Here is a 17,199-nt window from a genome sequence, read left to right as displayed (position 1 = left end):
TTCATCCAAAAATAAGGATAGTAATAAAAGTCAGATGAAATTTCTTTTGGAATCTAAACAACACTAAAGTGTTTAAGTTTTAACATTTTCTCAATTTAATGAGAAAATTTAATCTTAGAGTCAGGCCAGATTTAATTTCTGTGAGTTATGCCACTGGATATTTCAGAAATAGGTTTTCAAATATCAAAGTTATTGGAGCCCAGTACTTCTGACTTCAGGTACAAACACACACACACACACACACACACACACACACACACACACACAATGGATGTGAAATTTGGTAGCAGGTGGCTACTATTCTTCCTTCCAAAGTAGTCTACTCAAAAGATACTGAATGTCAAGAACTCTAAAATCCTCAAAGATGAGTTTATTTCACGTCACCCAGCAGACAACTGAACACATCACAGAAATCAAATACTTATTAAATTGGTATGCATTGCTTTACAAGGAAAAGTCAATACAATGGCATAGTGAATATATCATTGGACTTGAAGTCAGAGTGTTCATCTGTAAAACGGGAACAATAATCATGACAATACCATTCAGATGATCTTATTCTAAAAATTAAATACATTGTATTACAATGAGTTTGTAACTTCTACAGTAATATATCTATACTTTCCAAAAGATTGCTCTCTGATCTAACACAACAGAAATTTATTACAAAAGATAATTATTTATTTTATATTCATGTAATGTATCATGTTAACAATAAAGGACAACTTTCCTTTTTTATTTAAAAAATTTTTATTTTTATTTTACATTCTGGGGAACATGTGCAGGATGCACAGATTTGTTACACAGGTAAATGACAACTTTCCTTCTTTAGTGAGCAAATCTTTCAATAAGCAAAGTACAGGTGTTCTCTGTGATATTTTTATTTTTGCAATTTATGTTTAATGAGCAAATCAATGCAAGGTAGCATCTTTTTAGATCTGGAAAGTTGAATTCTTTCTGTATCAGACCTACACTCACAGTTGACATCACCACTCCAGACAAAGCCATAACTATAACCTAGGCACTTTCATTTAAAGGAATGTTCATAAACATCTACTCTCCTGGGTCTTGAGCAAAGCCCAGAAATAACAAGGTCAAATGGTCATGCTCAGGAAGAAAGTAAAATCAGACTTGAAGAAATATGATGTCAAATTCCCCATATTCCAACCTGCTGTGCTTGATTTCAATACTTCTTTTATCAAGGTGATTCTGGTAGAATTTGGCTGAGGACTCCACCCAAAATCTCTTTCTCCATGTAAATACACTCCACTAGTTTTTCAAGATAGGTGTTTATTAATATATGGATTTTATTTTCTGGTGCTCAAGACATGTAATGCTAAACTGACAAATGGGACTAGTCAGAGTTTTTTAGGTATAGTTTAATTCTCAATATAAAAAGTAAACAGATTTATAAGAAACACTCTAATAAATACATCACCATGATTTTTAAAAATAATACCTTTGTCTAGAGTTCTTGATAAAGTATTGTTATAGAGAGGTTTTAGAGATTTTATTTTTTAATTTTTGAAGTGAAACTGTATGTACATACGTATAGCATGACGCCAGGCTTATAAGTAAGGTATTTTAAAGTAAAGCTTTCAAGGAAAGTACAAATCAGGTATTAAAATTAAATTGAAGACATACCTTTACTCTCTTCTTTGATCATAACTAAAATAATATTTTAGAAAAAAGCTAAAACAAAAAGAGGAAATTATACAGATTGCTGCTTCTTTTCCAAACACTTCTCAATATCATCAAGCACTTGAACGGCAGCCTTTGGAATTCGAGTCCCAGGACCAAATACATTGGAAACACCAACTTCAAACAGAAATTCATAATCCTGTCGAAAGAATTTGTTTAATTAATATGAGACACTATTTCCATTTTCAAGGAAATAAAACGCTATCCTTTCTTCTTTGTCCCTCAAATACCCAAAACCTTCTCAACTGGTATACTATTGGCATGTGGGTCTAAAAAATTCTTCCTTGATTGGGAGTGCTACTAATAGCCCTCAGCACCAGTCTTCCGGGCCACATTATTTAAAAAACAAAACACTCCACCCATTTTCTAAATACCTCTACGTGTTGTTTGTGGTGGGAAGCTGGATATCCTGAGAACTTCTGAGCCTTAAGTCATAATTTTCTCTCACCTAAATTTTCACTACTTGTCATTATTTGTGTTAAATTTAGTATCATATGATAAGTTTGAGCCTAAAAAACTATTTTCTCCTAGGTATTCTGTCTGCAGTTAGTGAATGGTGGCACTTTGAATTTGGACACCTGATAGATTTCCTACAAATGAAAATAAGCCCTTTTTTTTCATTCTCTGTTGCTGTTGTTTTTTATTTTATTTTATTTATTTATTTTTTAAATTTTTTTTATTTTTTGAGACAGAGTCTCACTCTGTCGCCCAGGCTGGAGTGCAGTGGCACGATCTCGGCTCACTGCAAGCTCCGCCTCCCGGGTTCACGCCATTCTCCTGCCTCAGCCTCCCGAGTAGTTGGGACTACAGGCACCCACCACCACACCCGGCTAATTTTTTGTATTTTTAGTAGAGACGGGGTTTCACCACGTTAGCCAGGATGGTCTCGATCACCTGACCTCATGATCCGCCCGCCTCGGCCTCCCAAAGTGCTGGGATTACAGGCGTGAGCCACCGCACCCACCATTTTTAGTTTATTGTAACAGTCAAAGTATGAGTGAAAAGATAGCAAGGGCACAAATAACCCTGCAGGATTTAGGCTGTTTTAACATCTGAACATTTGTAGCTACAATATCGATTGCGGTTACGATGTGCTATAAGAACCTGATCCTTATCCAGTAGAGTGATCATATATGACAGGACAGTCTGATGAGTGATCATATATGACAGGACAGTTTATTGTTGCAGCACCCTTTTTAAGAGCACCCATTTCTACTCTCAAGTGATCATATTTGGATGATAAATTATATGGTCATGCTAATTACTCCCCAACTACTACTTTTCTGTCTCTACTATATAACTGTATTCTTATAATACTATAATGTTGCAATAGAACTTAACACATCTCATTGAACTTGTCTCCTTCTAGTCTGTGAAATTCTGAGAGCCGAGATCATGTCCAATCTCTTTCCCCAGTATGTGACACATAAAAGTGCTCAAAACATGTCATTGTTCTTGAGCAGATGCTACAGAGTTTAAGAGCTCATAAAGGAACTGAATGAAATGTGTAATAATAATCATCTCTAAATTGGAGATCGTCAGATTAATAGGTCATATACTTCTCTCCTTCCTAAAAATCCCAAGTACATTTGTCCTGACATCTGAGTTATGGATTTAGAATGGAGGATTCAACTGGAAGAGAACTGCAAAATGTTGCAACTGCAAAAAGGGTATATGACTTACCTAACTCTTTCTTACATAAGCCTTGTAAAACATACCTTTGTGAGAGGGTAAAATGTTCACAGTAAGTGAATCTGGGTAAAGGGTATACAGACATTTTTTGTACTATTTTTATTTTTGCAACTTATCTGTTAGTTTGAAATTATTTCCAAATAAAAATATATGTTTGAATGTCCTCCACTTAGCTGGGCCAGGGATAGCATAGTACTTGCTTCAGGATGGAAGCAGGCATCGTGAGTCTGCTCAAGCTGCTGAAAAAAACTTGGAGGCAACTGCTGCTAAGAGAGTTAGAAAATCCTGATTGTAGTAACATACTGGTGAGGACAGACCACATTTATTCATTTAATCAGACAGCAGAAACAGTAAGCTCCACATGGCAGAGGCTGTATCTGTTTGATTAGCCACTAGATATTAGTGCCTTCTAATTTAAAACTAAGTGACCTTTAATTGAATAATAGCAACATTTTACATATTCACTTCAACCAAATAGTGAGAAAATAAGGGTGTTAACTGCTATAATTATATAATATGGGATACCCATATTCACACAAAAGTATAATACAGAAAATGGTCCTTATCCTCAGTTGTTAAATTCATGGGAAAAATCACATGGAAAACACCTAAAGATGTTCTAAGTAATTTAAATATCCAGAGAATTAATACAACTTATTTGAAATACAATTCTTGAAAATGTCAGCTCACTTATATAATAGGCCTACATTTTTTTTCTCAACATGAATTCCAATTCAAATGTTTTCTACTGGCTAATTATTTTGGTCCTTACATTTTAATATCATGCCTAGGTATCACAGACTCTAAAACTGCAACACTGATAGAAGTGTCCTGCAGACAGACTGCAATAAAGAATAACTACCCTTTATTTTCTCAAATAATGACCTATTTTATGAATATAATGGGCAAGTATATTAACAAAAAGAATTTTGTGTTGATTATATCATATTAAATAATGTGCTGTTGGAAAGAAAATAAATATGTAGTTTGTTCACTAGCCCCACTTTATTATGAATCTCACAACCTTATTCATATGAATTTTCTCCTTTCACGAGTAGTATATTAATGCACTATTCTATATTCTGAGTTTTAATGGAGAAAAAAAAAGCCGTAGAGCTGGAAACAAGGTCACACTTCACTGATGGATTCCTGCTATAGCAATGGGGCCTTTGTAGCATCTATGAGTCATTTACTTACAGTGGCCTCATATACAGTTCTTCTAACTTGACATTTTTTCCACTCAATAAAAAAGAAAATCTTGATATAATTGAGAACTGGATTGGAAATAGAACCTATTTTTTTGTTGTTGTTTTTGTTTTTGTTTTTGTTTTTGTTTTTGAGGCGGAGTCTCGCTCTGTCGCCCAGGCTGGAGTGCAGTGGCGCGATCTCGGCTCACTGCAAGCTCCGCCTCCCGGGTTCCCGCCATTCTCCTGCCTCAGCCTCCCGAGTAGCTGGGACTACAGGCGCCGCCACCACGCCCGGCTAATTTTTTTTGTATTTTTAGTGGAGACGGGGTTTCATTGTGTTAGCCAGGATGGTCTCGATCTCCTGACCTCGTGATCCGCCCGTCTCGGCCTCCCAAAGTGCTGGGATTACAGGCTTGAGCCACCGCGCCCGGCCAATAGAACCTATTTGTAACTTAAATAACTATTTTAACTGGCCAGGAATGTCATATGTGGAAAGTGTCTCCCTACCTCACTAATAAATTAACTGATATCATTGTAGGTAACATCTATTTCTCCTTTCCTAAGAGGACTCACAGTTTTGTTCATGTAGTCACCTCCTCCCCATTCAGCCTACAATTTTCAAGACAAGCTGATTCTATTTATGTCTGCAATAGGATATTTTTGGCTCCCGAAATACCATACCCTAATCAAATTAGCTTAAATAATAAAGGGTTTTATAGGACCATGTAAATGATACAGCTCTGAGGTAAGATAACATTTAGGGATGGGACCATCCTGGAGGAAAAGGACAAGGTAGCTCCTTCTAAATGGAAGCAAGCAAACTAAAGGACTCATCCCACCCCCCAGGACAAGGAATACTCACTATATGTCTGGCTAGGATTTGATATATTCACTGTGTATTTACTACCACTGTTCTCTACTCCACTTAAGAGTTTTATTACTTTTATCCTTTTCTTTCTCCGTAACTGTTTATTGAGAATGAAGGTAGACATCTGGCACAGGTTATTGGTTTGTAAGGAGGTAGTTCTCTCACTGAAGGTTTGTAAAGTGTTAAGTTAAATTATACATAATGAATTGCAATATAACGTGAATATAAATCAACACTGTCCACTTTTAGACCTTCTAGAATTTATTTAGTGAAATCAACAGGAAATAAATTTGTTGTAGATTTAGGAACATATTATCTTTAGAACCACATATAAGCTATCATTACTCAGGATTCCCATCACAGTACTAGAAAAATAGAGATGAAAAATACCTGAGGCGGTATCACCCCTCCACACATGACAAGAATATCTGGCCGTCCAAGGGAGTTAAGTTCTTTGATGAGTTCAGGAACTAGGGTTTTATGACCAGCAGCAAGGGTGCTTACGCCCACAGCATGCACATCTGCATCCACGGCCTGCTGGGCCACTTCACGAGGAGTCTAAACAGTCAGAAAGTAAAGATAAATCATTGTTTATTACTAGATAATGACTATAAAAACCCTGGAAGACTATCTAGGCAATACCATTCAGAACATACTAATAGGCAAAGACTTCATGATGAAGATGCCAAAAGCAATTACAACAAAAGCAAAAATTGACAAATGAGATCTAATTAACCTAAAAAGCATCTGCACTAAAAAGGATACTGTCAACAGAGTAAACAGAAAACCTACAGAACGGGAGAAAATTTTTGCAAACTGTGAATCTGACAAAGGTCTAATATCTGCATCTATAAAAAATTTAAACAAATTTACAAAAAAAACCATTAAAAAGTGAGCAAAAGACATGAACAGACACTTTTCAAAAAAGACATACATATGGCCAACAATCATATTTTTAAAAAAGCTCAAAATCACTGATTGTTAGAGAACTGCAAATAAAAACCCCAATGAGACACCATTTCACACCAGTCAGAATGGCTATTATTAAAAAGTCGAAAAATAACAGATGCTAGCAAGGTTGTGGAGAAAAAGGAACGTTTATACACTGTTAATGAGAGTGTAAATTAGTTCAAGCATTGTAGATGACAGTGTGGTGATTCCGCACAGACCTAAAAACAGAAATACCTCCCAACCCAGCAATCCCATTACCGTACATATACCCAAACGAATAGAAATCTTTTCATTATAAAAACACATGCATGCAGCCGGGCACGGTGGCTCAGGCCTGTAATTCCAGCACTTTGGGAGGCAGAGGTGGGTGGATCACTTGAGGTCAAGAGTTTGAGACCAGCCTGGCCAACATGGTGAAACCTATCTCTACTAAAAATACAAAAATTAGCCAGGTACAGTGGCACGTGCCTGTAGTCCCAGCTACTCATATGACTGAGGCAGAAGACTCGCTTGAACCCAGGAGGTGGAGGTTTCAGTGAGCCAAGATCATATCACTACACCCCAGCATGGACGAAAGAGTGAGACTCTCAAAAAAAAAAAAAATACACATTCACATGTATGTTCATTGTAGCACTATTCACCACAGCAAAGACATGGAATCAAGCTAAATGCCCATCAATGATAGACTGGATAAAGAAAATGTGATATATACACACTAAAGAATACTATGCAGCCAGAAAAAAAGAATGAGATTGTGTCCTTTGCAGGAACATGGATAAAGCTGGAAGCCATTATCCTCTGCAAACTAACACAGGGACAGAAAAACCAAATACCACATGTTCTTGCTTATAAGTGGGAGCTAAATGATGAGGACACATGGACACAAAGAAGGCAAAGAGGGAAACAATACACACTGGAGCCTATCAGAGGTTAGAGGAGCAGGAGGAGGGAGAGGAGCAGGAAAAATAACTAATGGGTACTAGGCTTAATGACACAAGTTTACCTATATAACAAACCTAAACATGTACCCCTGAACTTAAAATAAAAGTTAAAAATAATAATAATAATTTTTTTTGAATACTAAACGAATGTTTCCTCAAATGTTGGGAGAGGTCTTCCTAATGTAATGCCTACAGGTATCAGAAACTTTTAAATTTAATATTCATCATTATATTATTATTTCCCTCAGAGAACTTTGTTCTGATTATCTACATTTTTCATCAAATTTTCTGAAAGCAATAACTCAATCCCTAATTTTTAGTTTATGTTGTGAATATTCCAACCACAGCCAATTTCACCCTATTAACATGACATTACTAAATGCAAAGCAGAAAAGATGCACAATAGTCACACAATTACACAGTATCTCTACCATATAGATAAAGCAGATGGAAATAACCTAAAGAGCAGATAATAATAAAACATAGTAAGTATAGGGAGTGATGAGTTTTTAGTACTTATTACCTTTGGTTTCAAGCAATAGTAAAAGGTCTAATCTCTAGAATCTATAAGGAACTTAAACAAATAAGACACAATTTCACACCATGAAAAACAAGTGTCTTTTGAAATTCTTAAAAATTTAATTCCTGGAGGCCTCGCTGTTCCTTAGTGGTTCTATCAATCCTGCCTATATATCTGTAAGTAGTCCCTCCATTAAATTTTCTTCAAAATCCTAGCTGAGATTTGGTTTCTCTTGAGATCCTGACATTGCCCTAGTTAAGGTCCTCACTGTTTCTCATTTTTTTTCTTCACCGGACTCCTTGCATCTAGTTGCAGCTCTTTTCCATCGACTTCAGAGAGTGATTTTTACTAGAAAGCGAATGGCACTGTGCTTCTGAATCAAACAAAAGTTTCAAGGATCAACAAACATAAGTTTCTGGGTTTCTTGTAACAAGTGAGGTGCCCTCCTTGTCCATATTTTAGTTACAGTAATTTTCATGCTCTGATGTAATTACAAGTAAGTAAATCTCTCTTTGTTAGGAGATTATAACCTCCTAGAGGACAAAATTGTATCCTACTCAACTCAGAGCCTAGCATCTGGTAGATGTTTAATAAATATGTATTAGATAAGGCTTTTCATATAAAATTATTACAATGTACTTTTTAGACAAATTTTTTTTGTATTATCATTCTATGGAAAATATCAGTGTAATTTATCTCCAGCAAATTATTTTCCTGTCTAAGTCTAATATTCTGTGACTAAGTAACATATTAGTAGAGAGCTAAAAAACAAAAACAAAAATAAACAAAAATAACTTTACTTATGAATTGAGCTTATATTGCTATTTGATTTCCTTTTCAAAACACTTTTCACCAATCCCATGTGGGCTATCTTTCCCACAAAATATTAGTCAAATCTCCATAAAGAGTACAATAAGATCTTTGAAAGTAATCTTCATAGTTCCAGGCATAATCAGTTTTAGTTCTGAATTGACACTTTTAAAAGTCTGATAATTATATTTTATTTTTATTTCTATCATAATTAATTGGACTATATGTGTTATGGTTAATACTGAGTGTCAACTTGGTTGAAGGATACAAAGTATTGACCCTGAGTGTGTCTGTGAGGGTGATGTCAAGGGAGATTAACATTTGAGTCAGTGGGCTAGGAAAGGGCTAGACCCACCCTTAATCTGGGTGGCCACCATCTAATGAGCTGCCAGCACGGCTAGAATATAAGCTGGCAAAAAAATGTGAAAAGAGAGACTGGCCTAGCTTCCAAGCCTACATCTTTCTCCCGTGGTGGATGCTTCTTGCCCTCGAACATCAGACTTCCAAGTACTTCAGTTCGGGAACTCGGACTGGCTCTCCTTGCTCCTCAGCCTGCAAAAGACCTATTGTGGGACCTTGTGATCATGTGAGTTAACACTTAATAAACTCCCCCTTACATATATATATATATATAAAGGCTGGGGGAGAGAAGGCAGGGTGGCAGGAGTGGAGACCATGGATATTTGAGCCACTTTCTCATGTAATTTACTTGTGCCTTCAGGATCTGCTCAAGCCCAATCACATATATACTACTTCCATTTGATGATGGAATACTGCTGTGCATGACCCACTTTATGGTTAGATGGGTCAGAAAGCACCCAGTTCATGATAGGCAGTTCTGGTTGTATGGTGACTTGATGACCCATAGCCAAACGTTCAGTTTCCACCAAAGCCCAGCAACAGGCCAAGAACTGTCTCGCAAAAGGAGAGTAGGTATCTGCAGAAGATGGCAGGGCCTTGCTCCAAAATCCTAGAGGACTCTGTTGTGATTCACCTATGGAGGCCTGCCAAAGGCTCCAAACATCATTGCTATCTGCCACTGACACCTGAAGCACCCTTGGATCTGCTGGGTCATATGGCCCAAGTGGCAGAGCAGCTTGCACAGCAGCCTGGACCTGTTGCAGAGCCTTCTCCTATTCTGGACCCCACTCAAAAGTGGCAGCCTTTCGGGTCACTCGATAAACAGGCCAGAGTAACACACCCAAATGAGGAATGTGTTGCCTCCAAAAATCCAAATAGGCTCACTAGGCGTTGTTCCTCTTTCTTGGTTTTAGTAGGGGACAAATTCAGCAATTCATCCTTCACCTTAGAAGGAGTATCTCAACAGGCCCCACACCACTGGACCCCTAGAAATCTTACTGAGGTAGAAGGTCCCTGAATTTTAGTCAGATTTATTTCCCATCCTCTGGCAAGCAAATGTCTCACCAATAAGTCTGGTGTGTTTGCTACTTCTTGCTCACTGGATTTAATCAGCATAATGTCATCAATTAATGGACCAGTGTGGTATCTTGCAGAGGTGAAAAGTGATCAAGATCTCTCTGAATAAGATTATGACAAAGCTGGAGAGTTAATAAACCCCTGCAGTAGGACAGTAAAGGTATATTGCTGGCCTTGCCAGCTGAAGGCAAATTGCTTCTGGTGGGCCGTATAGGCAGGAATGGAGAGAAAGGCATTTGCCAAGTCAGTGGCTGCATACCAGTTACCAGGAGGTGTGTTAATTTGCTCAATGTCTTGGTCTGTCATCATTTTACTACTATTTCTAAATGTAAGTGACTAGTACATACTTTTGAAATTCCCCCCAACAGTTTTTAGTACCTGGAAAAGAGGGCCTATGTCCACATCAAAACCAAGATCAGCAAATCCTGTAGCTATAACTTTTGCTCCTCTGTCATGGCCATCTTGTCCCATTTTTGCTACAAGAAGACGAGGTCTGCGACCTTCACGTTCCATGAATTTATGAACCCTAAAAAACATTTAAAAATATATCAGTAGTTAGATATTAATTTTCCAAAGGTGAGATATAAAAACTAATTTATTTACAGCAAATCTTTCAAGTTTATTTAAAAATACTTAATTTGTTTACTTATATTTTGGGTATTTTTTTGTTGTTGTTCTATTTGTTTGATTTCCAATTTTTATTTTACATTCAGGGGTACATGTGCAGGTTTGTTACACAGTTAAACATGTGCCATGGAGAACAGCTGCATAGATCACCCCATCACCTAGGTATTAAGGTCAGCATCCACTAGCTATTCTTCCTGATGCTCTCCCTGCTCCCATCAATATTTTGTTAATGTATCTATTTACATTGAAAGCTCCATTAAAGCCATCTCCCCCTTAGAGGAAAATCTGAAAGATGGCACAGACTGTAAGCATATAGCGCTGAGAACATCATGGTGAAGTAAGACAAAAAATGACAACCTCCCACCTTCATGAGCCAGTGTACAGAGTACAACATGCAGAAAGATTTAAATATAAGCGAAAAAGTGACTTCATAGTCATTTATACATATATGTGACAGACTAGATGCTTTGAATTGTCCATATCTCATCTACCCTTCATAAGTGTGAACTCTCCCAAGCTAAGAGCAATATGGTTTCTTATAATGCTAAATAATCAAAATGCTTGCTTGCTCCATCGACAAATTTACTTCCAACACAAAAAAGCACTTATCTTTGTTAAAAGAAAAAAAGTTCCACTTTGATGACTTTTACCCTGGCTGTTTTGATATTTACCTAGTGTACAAGTATTGAAATTCAGTTTTTAATGGGAAACTTGTTACAGAGGTTGGAAAGACCAATCATCAAAAAGCTAGTTTTTACATTTGAGAGATATGATCACATTAATATATATTTCCAAGTCATGCTGTGGAAGTATAAGTTATTATCAGTTCAATAAATACTGATTGTAATGTATGCATAGATGCCAACTAAACGTTTACTTTCAATTACGAAAATCAAGATTTTATAATTATTTAAGCAATAAATAATGTAAACAAATTCAAAAAATATGAAACTCTACCAGAGTAAGCAGATTGAAATATAAATACCTGGAGGATATGAAGCAGTATCATTGTTAGTTAAACATCTGTTTGACATGAGAAACTCCTGAAGGGGACCATAGTGAAAGTTCAAAATAGTATTAATTATATGAAAACTAATATTATTAGTTTCAATATTTAATATTTATTATTAAATAAAAACAAACCCCATCAAAAAGTGGGCAAAGGATATGAACAGACACTTCTCAAAAGAAGACATTCATGCAGACAACAGACACATGAAAAAATGCTCATCACTCACCATCAGAGAAATGCAAATCAAAACCACAATGAGATATCATCTCACACCAGTTAGAATGGCGATCATTAAAAAAATCAGGAAACAACAGGTGCTGGAGAGGATGTGGAGAAATAGGAACACTTTTACACTGTTGGTGGGGCTGTAAACTAGTTCAACCATTGTGGAAAACAGTGTGGCGATTCCTCAAGGACCTAGAACTAGAAATACCATTTGACCCAGCCATCCCATTACTGGGTATATACCCAAAGGATTATAAATCATGCTGCTATAAAGACACATGCACACGTATGTTTATTGCAGCACTATTCACAATAGCAAAGACTTGGAATCAACCCAAATGTCCATCAGTGACAGACTGGATTAAGAAAATGTGGCACATATACACCATGGAATACTATGCAGCTATAAAAAAGGATGAGTTCGTGTCCTTTGTAGGGACATGGACACAAGAACAGAAAACCAAACACCGCATGTTCTCATAGGTGGGAATTGAACAATGAGATTACTTGGACACAGGAAGGGGAACATCACACACCGGGGCCTGTTGTGGGGAGGGGGAAGGAGGGAGGGGGGAAGAATAGCATTAGGAGATATACCTAATGTAAATGGGTGCAGCACACCAACATGGCACTTGTATACATATGTTACAAACCTGCACGGTGTGCACATGCACCCTAGAACTTAAAGTATAATAATAATTAAAAAAATAAAAATAAAATAAAATAAAATAAACATTATCATGTACATATTAAAATAATGATAGTACAGATATAATATATATCATGTATATTTCTAATTATATATTATATGTAATGAATAAATTATATACTCTATTAATTATGTTATATAGTCTATATAATATAGATAATATAATTAACATTTAATTTGCTATTTATTATTTTAAAATTCAAAAATTTTCTCAGTTGTATGTAAGGAAATTAAGCTCCCAGTAGATTCAAGGGGATTCTATTAACAGAAAAGATGAAATTCTGGCCTAAGAAACCTTACATATTACCTCTTGATAGCAGATGTTATCTCTTTACTTTCTCCAAATTCCTGGCGATATGCTCCACTCACCATTCGATCATTCGCTTTATGTTCACCAAATACCTTTTTCAGAGCATCTGTGATTTCTCCCACTGTACATCTGAAACATGAAATGGTGGTTCCATTAACTTCATTATTTCGTGATAAAGATATCTACTTACCATAATATTCAATATAATTAAACATATTTTATTACCTAAGATTGTTTATTAACAATAGACTGTAAAAATGTAAAATAAGAATGTTTTTAATGTATTATGAAAACGTCTCTTCTGAAAATACTTGTGAAAAATTTATTCTGGATGCCTTTATGCATCCAATTATCTTTTCAACATTTGTCAATCAAGAAATGACTGAATGACCTAAAAATTATATATATAGACAAGTACCTGAAGGTTGCTGAATAATTCACCACTAAACACAAATGGATAAAGAGAAACACTCCCATAAATATTTTTTGATAAGAAGTAAATCTTTTAGCATATTCCATCCATTTGTTCACTAATTCATCCAACATTAGCTGTGTGCCTAATATGTGCCAGATATTACTATATCTCTATATCTACTAGAGCAATACAGTAATAAACAAGACCAAAGAAAAAGTGCTTGTTCTTATAGACATTAACATCTGTAACATCTAGTCAGAGGATGCACATGATAAACAACTAAATTAATAAATTAGTAAGATAATTTCATAAGGTAATAAGTACTATAAAGACACTAAACCAGGCAAAGATGGAATGGGGTGTCTGGAAGAACTATTTTAAAGTTATTGAAGATGTGAAGATATGACTTTTGAACTAAGATATAAATTATAAAAAAGGGGATCCCAAGGGAACATAAAAGAGTAAGAGTGTTTGAAAAAGGAAGCACTAAAAGCAAAGGCTCTGAGATGTAGGAAAATATGTTTTATGTTCTAAAAATAGAAAGAAGGGCATTAGGAACACAGCATATTGAGGAAAGTGGTATAAGATGAGGTCAGAGAAATGGGCAAGAGTCACATCTAGCATATCTTGCAGACTATCGAAAGATTAGGTTTTAATCTAAAAGGAATGGGCAACCGTCAAAGGCCTTTAATAAAAGTCATCTAATGTAAATGATGAGTTAATGGGTGCAGCACACCAACATGGCACATGTATACATATGTAACAAACCTGCACGTTGTGCACATGTACCCTGGAACTTAAAGTATAATAATAAAAAAAGTCATCTAATTTCTTTTATGAAATCAGTAGTAGAAAAAAACAACACATACTATTTATACTATACCTTAACCAGTTAAAGCAACATATTTTTTTAAAAGTTCATTATATTAAGAAATAAACACTTAAAAGCAAAAGTAATCTATTTAATGATGTTGCCATATATTGGGAGAAAAATTTTCTGTGGGTCACTTGCATTTCTTCATATCCTGTGGAGCAAAGCACTGATGGCTCTTTATTCTGGACTATGTTTTCAAAGATGTCTGTATAGTGAATTGCCTTAGAAGACAGGAATATTAGCTACCCCCAGAGCAAAGGGTAGGTTTGCTTTCTGTCCAATATAATAATGTCGAACAATGGGGGCCATGCTTATTACCCATTACAAAAGATTCAGAATCCCTAAGCTCAGGGTTCCTCTCCTTGAAAGTAACCCAATACACTGTACAAGAGGTATCACCTAGCAGCCCTTTTCACATCACTCACATCAATTGGGCATCAAAGGAACTAGCCCAAACCTGCTGATGTTATGGCTATTAATACTGTAGTAACAAACTGTCATTAGGTTCTGATCCAGGGATCTCATATCATCAACCAGCACCCCACTAAACAGGATAACTTGCTAGCTTACAAGAAGGATAGTATTTCAGGCCCCTTCTGGTTCTTAATATAATGAATTTATTTATATATTGATATATATAACGAGATAATTTTAAAACAACAACAAATAGAAAAATAATAACAATTAACACATTAAGTGCCATATTCTGTTTCAGGAACTATTTTTAATGCTTTAATGTCTTCACAACAATTCTATTGGGTAGTAAATACAAAAAACTTCATTTTGCCAAATATCACGTCTATGGTAACACAGAAGCAGATACAACATGAGATTAGATTCTGTTTTTTACTTAGCCTTTTAAAAATGCAGGATGACAAAAGTTAGCAGACAAAGGAGCATGTTAAGGGTTACAAATGGCAAAAAGTTTCAAGAAGGAAGAAGTGGTCAATAATGTTAAATACTGTAGAGAATTCAAGATATGGACTAAAAATTATCCACAATATCAGACAAAGAGCATTCGCTAGTGAACTTAGTAAGAGCAATTATATTACAGTAGAAAATCAAATGCAGTAGACCAAAATGTCAACAGGAGATAGAAGACTAGTAACAGTTAACAAGTATTCTACTCCTAAAAGAACATGTGGTTCTAGTAACAAGGGAAGAAGGACTGGGATGAGAGTGTGGGGAAGTTGGTTACTCTTCTGGTTGCTTCATGGTTAAAACTAATTCAAAAGCAATGGGATGACAAGTTTTTCCTATTAATTCTCCGATTAATGTTCCCCTCCCCACCCCAGAGCCATTTTAACTGGTAAAATATCAAGGTAATAGGCATAAACCTAGTGATATACTTGAGAGTCCAACACATTTCAACCTGTGAATCAGTGAAATGGATTCATTTCAGTAGTTTCAAAATTCCTCAGCCACAGTAAAATATACATTTATTAATACATTTCACTCAAAATATGTGAATGTTTTAAATACAGAGGATTTTAAAATGATAAGAATTAAATTTATTATGGATGCCATTATTTTCTTTTGGGCTCGCATGGTTTATAGGGTCAACCTTTCATTTAAGTATACTCTGGAAAGCTAAACCGGCCAACTTTTAGTCTTTGGAAACCTCCAACTTATATATCTCTACCTTGCACGAGATGCATCTACTGCAAGAGCCAGGATATTTCCATCTCCGCTAGCAGCACATTCGGTTAGTGCAGCAAGACAACGTTCAGCCAAAGCTTGATCCCTGCTGGATTTGATCTATGGAAAAAGTCAAGGAAAGGGACAATTTACATGAAGAGAGAATAAAACAGAGATCAAGAGATTAGACCCTGATGCATACCACGTGGCATTTTTTTCCATAATCCTAACTCCAAATATAAGAGGAAAAAAATGAACAGAATAATATATAACCTAGGAATTTTATTCATTCAATTCATTCATTTACTCAGGATTTCCTAAAATAATATTACATTTGGTATAACCCCAACAAATCAGAAACATGCAGGGCAATAATAGTGCTGACCTTCCCAAGCAGCACATGTTACTTAGGCTTTTCTAAAGTAGCAAGACATTGAAAACAAGTAGGTCTTTCATATTAAGTATTTTGAAGGAACACTAAAGATTAGTAGTGACAAGAGAAAAAAAAATATGAACTTGGAGAATATTTTAGTTATATTTTAAGTTTCCTTTAGATAAATAACAATATATTAATAATAATATGTATGTATATTGCTGTACTTTTATTTAAAAATAATCTCAAGAGAGAAAGAGAGACTAAGATACACAATGAAAAACATAGTCAAAAATGTTTTCCCTGGGTCCTAACTCTGCTCTGCCAACAATTTGTCAAAATAAAGTTGCATAAATCCATTTTTTTTACAAATTGTACCACCTGTAAGAGAGTCTAAAATATGATACTGCTGAAGCTGCCACGAATATTATATAGTATATATAAGCAGAGGTGGTATAGAAAATTTATACAGTCATCCCTCAATATCTTTGGGCAATTGGTTTCATGACCCACTGCCCATGCTATCCACAGACACCAAAATTCAGGGATGTTCAAGGCCCTTATACAAAATGATGTAGTATTGACATATAACCTATGTACATTTTCTTGTATACTTTAAATCATCTCTAGATTATTTATAATTCCTAATACAATGTAAGTACTACATAAATAGTTGTTATACTGTATGGTTTAGGAAATAACAAGAAAAAAAGTCTGTACACATTGAGTACAGATGCATCCATTCTTTTTTTCTGAAATATCTTCAATTCATTATTGGTTAAATCCATAGATGTGGAACCCATAGATATGGAGGTCCAACTATATTTAGGGCAAGAAAAAACTTAACCCCAAATTCTCTATAAAAATGCTCATTTTTGGCTGGGCGCGGTGACTCATGCCTGTAATCCC

General features: G+C 35.6%; 1 protein-coding gene across 3 annotated transcripts in view; it reads right to left on the bottom strand.

Annotated features, from left to right (window-relative positions):
• Positions 1-731: 731 nt before the first annotated feature.
• MMUT (methylmalonyl-CoA mutase) overlaps positions 732-17,199 on the bottom strand; it is a 36,358-nt gene continuing 19,890 nt past the window's right edge. For 2 of the 3 annotated variants that reach the window (XM_045391005.3, XM_045391004.3), the window contains exons 9-13: positions 15,922-16,037; positions 12,988-13,119; positions 10,486-10,633; positions 5,839-6,006; positions 732-1,840 (exon numbers count right to left, since the gene is read on the bottom strand). In XM_045391005.3, coding sequence (XP_045246940.2) covers positions 1,712-1,840; positions 5,839-6,006; positions 10,486-10,633; positions 12,988-13,119; positions 15,922-16,037 — 693 coding nt within the window. In that variant the 3' untranslated portion in view covers positions 732-1,711. Of the gene's footprint in view, positions 1,841-3,489; positions 4,686-5,021; positions 6,007-10,485; positions 10,634-12,987; positions 13,120-15,921; positions 16,038-17,199 lie in introns of those variants that run through there. The other variant, XR_012434469.1, reaches the window with a different exon arrangement.

The sequence above is a fragment of the Macaca fascicularis genome, chromosome 4 (genome assembly GCF_037993035.2).
Source record: "Macaca fascicularis isolate 582-1 chromosome 4, T2T-MFA8v1.1".
Lineage (NCBI taxonomy): Eukaryota > Metazoa > Chordata > Mammalia > Primates > Cercopithecidae > Macaca > Macaca fascicularis.
The sequence above is the reverse complement of the archived record's forward strand: the minus strand, read 5'-3'. Positions and strand labels throughout refer to the sequence as shown.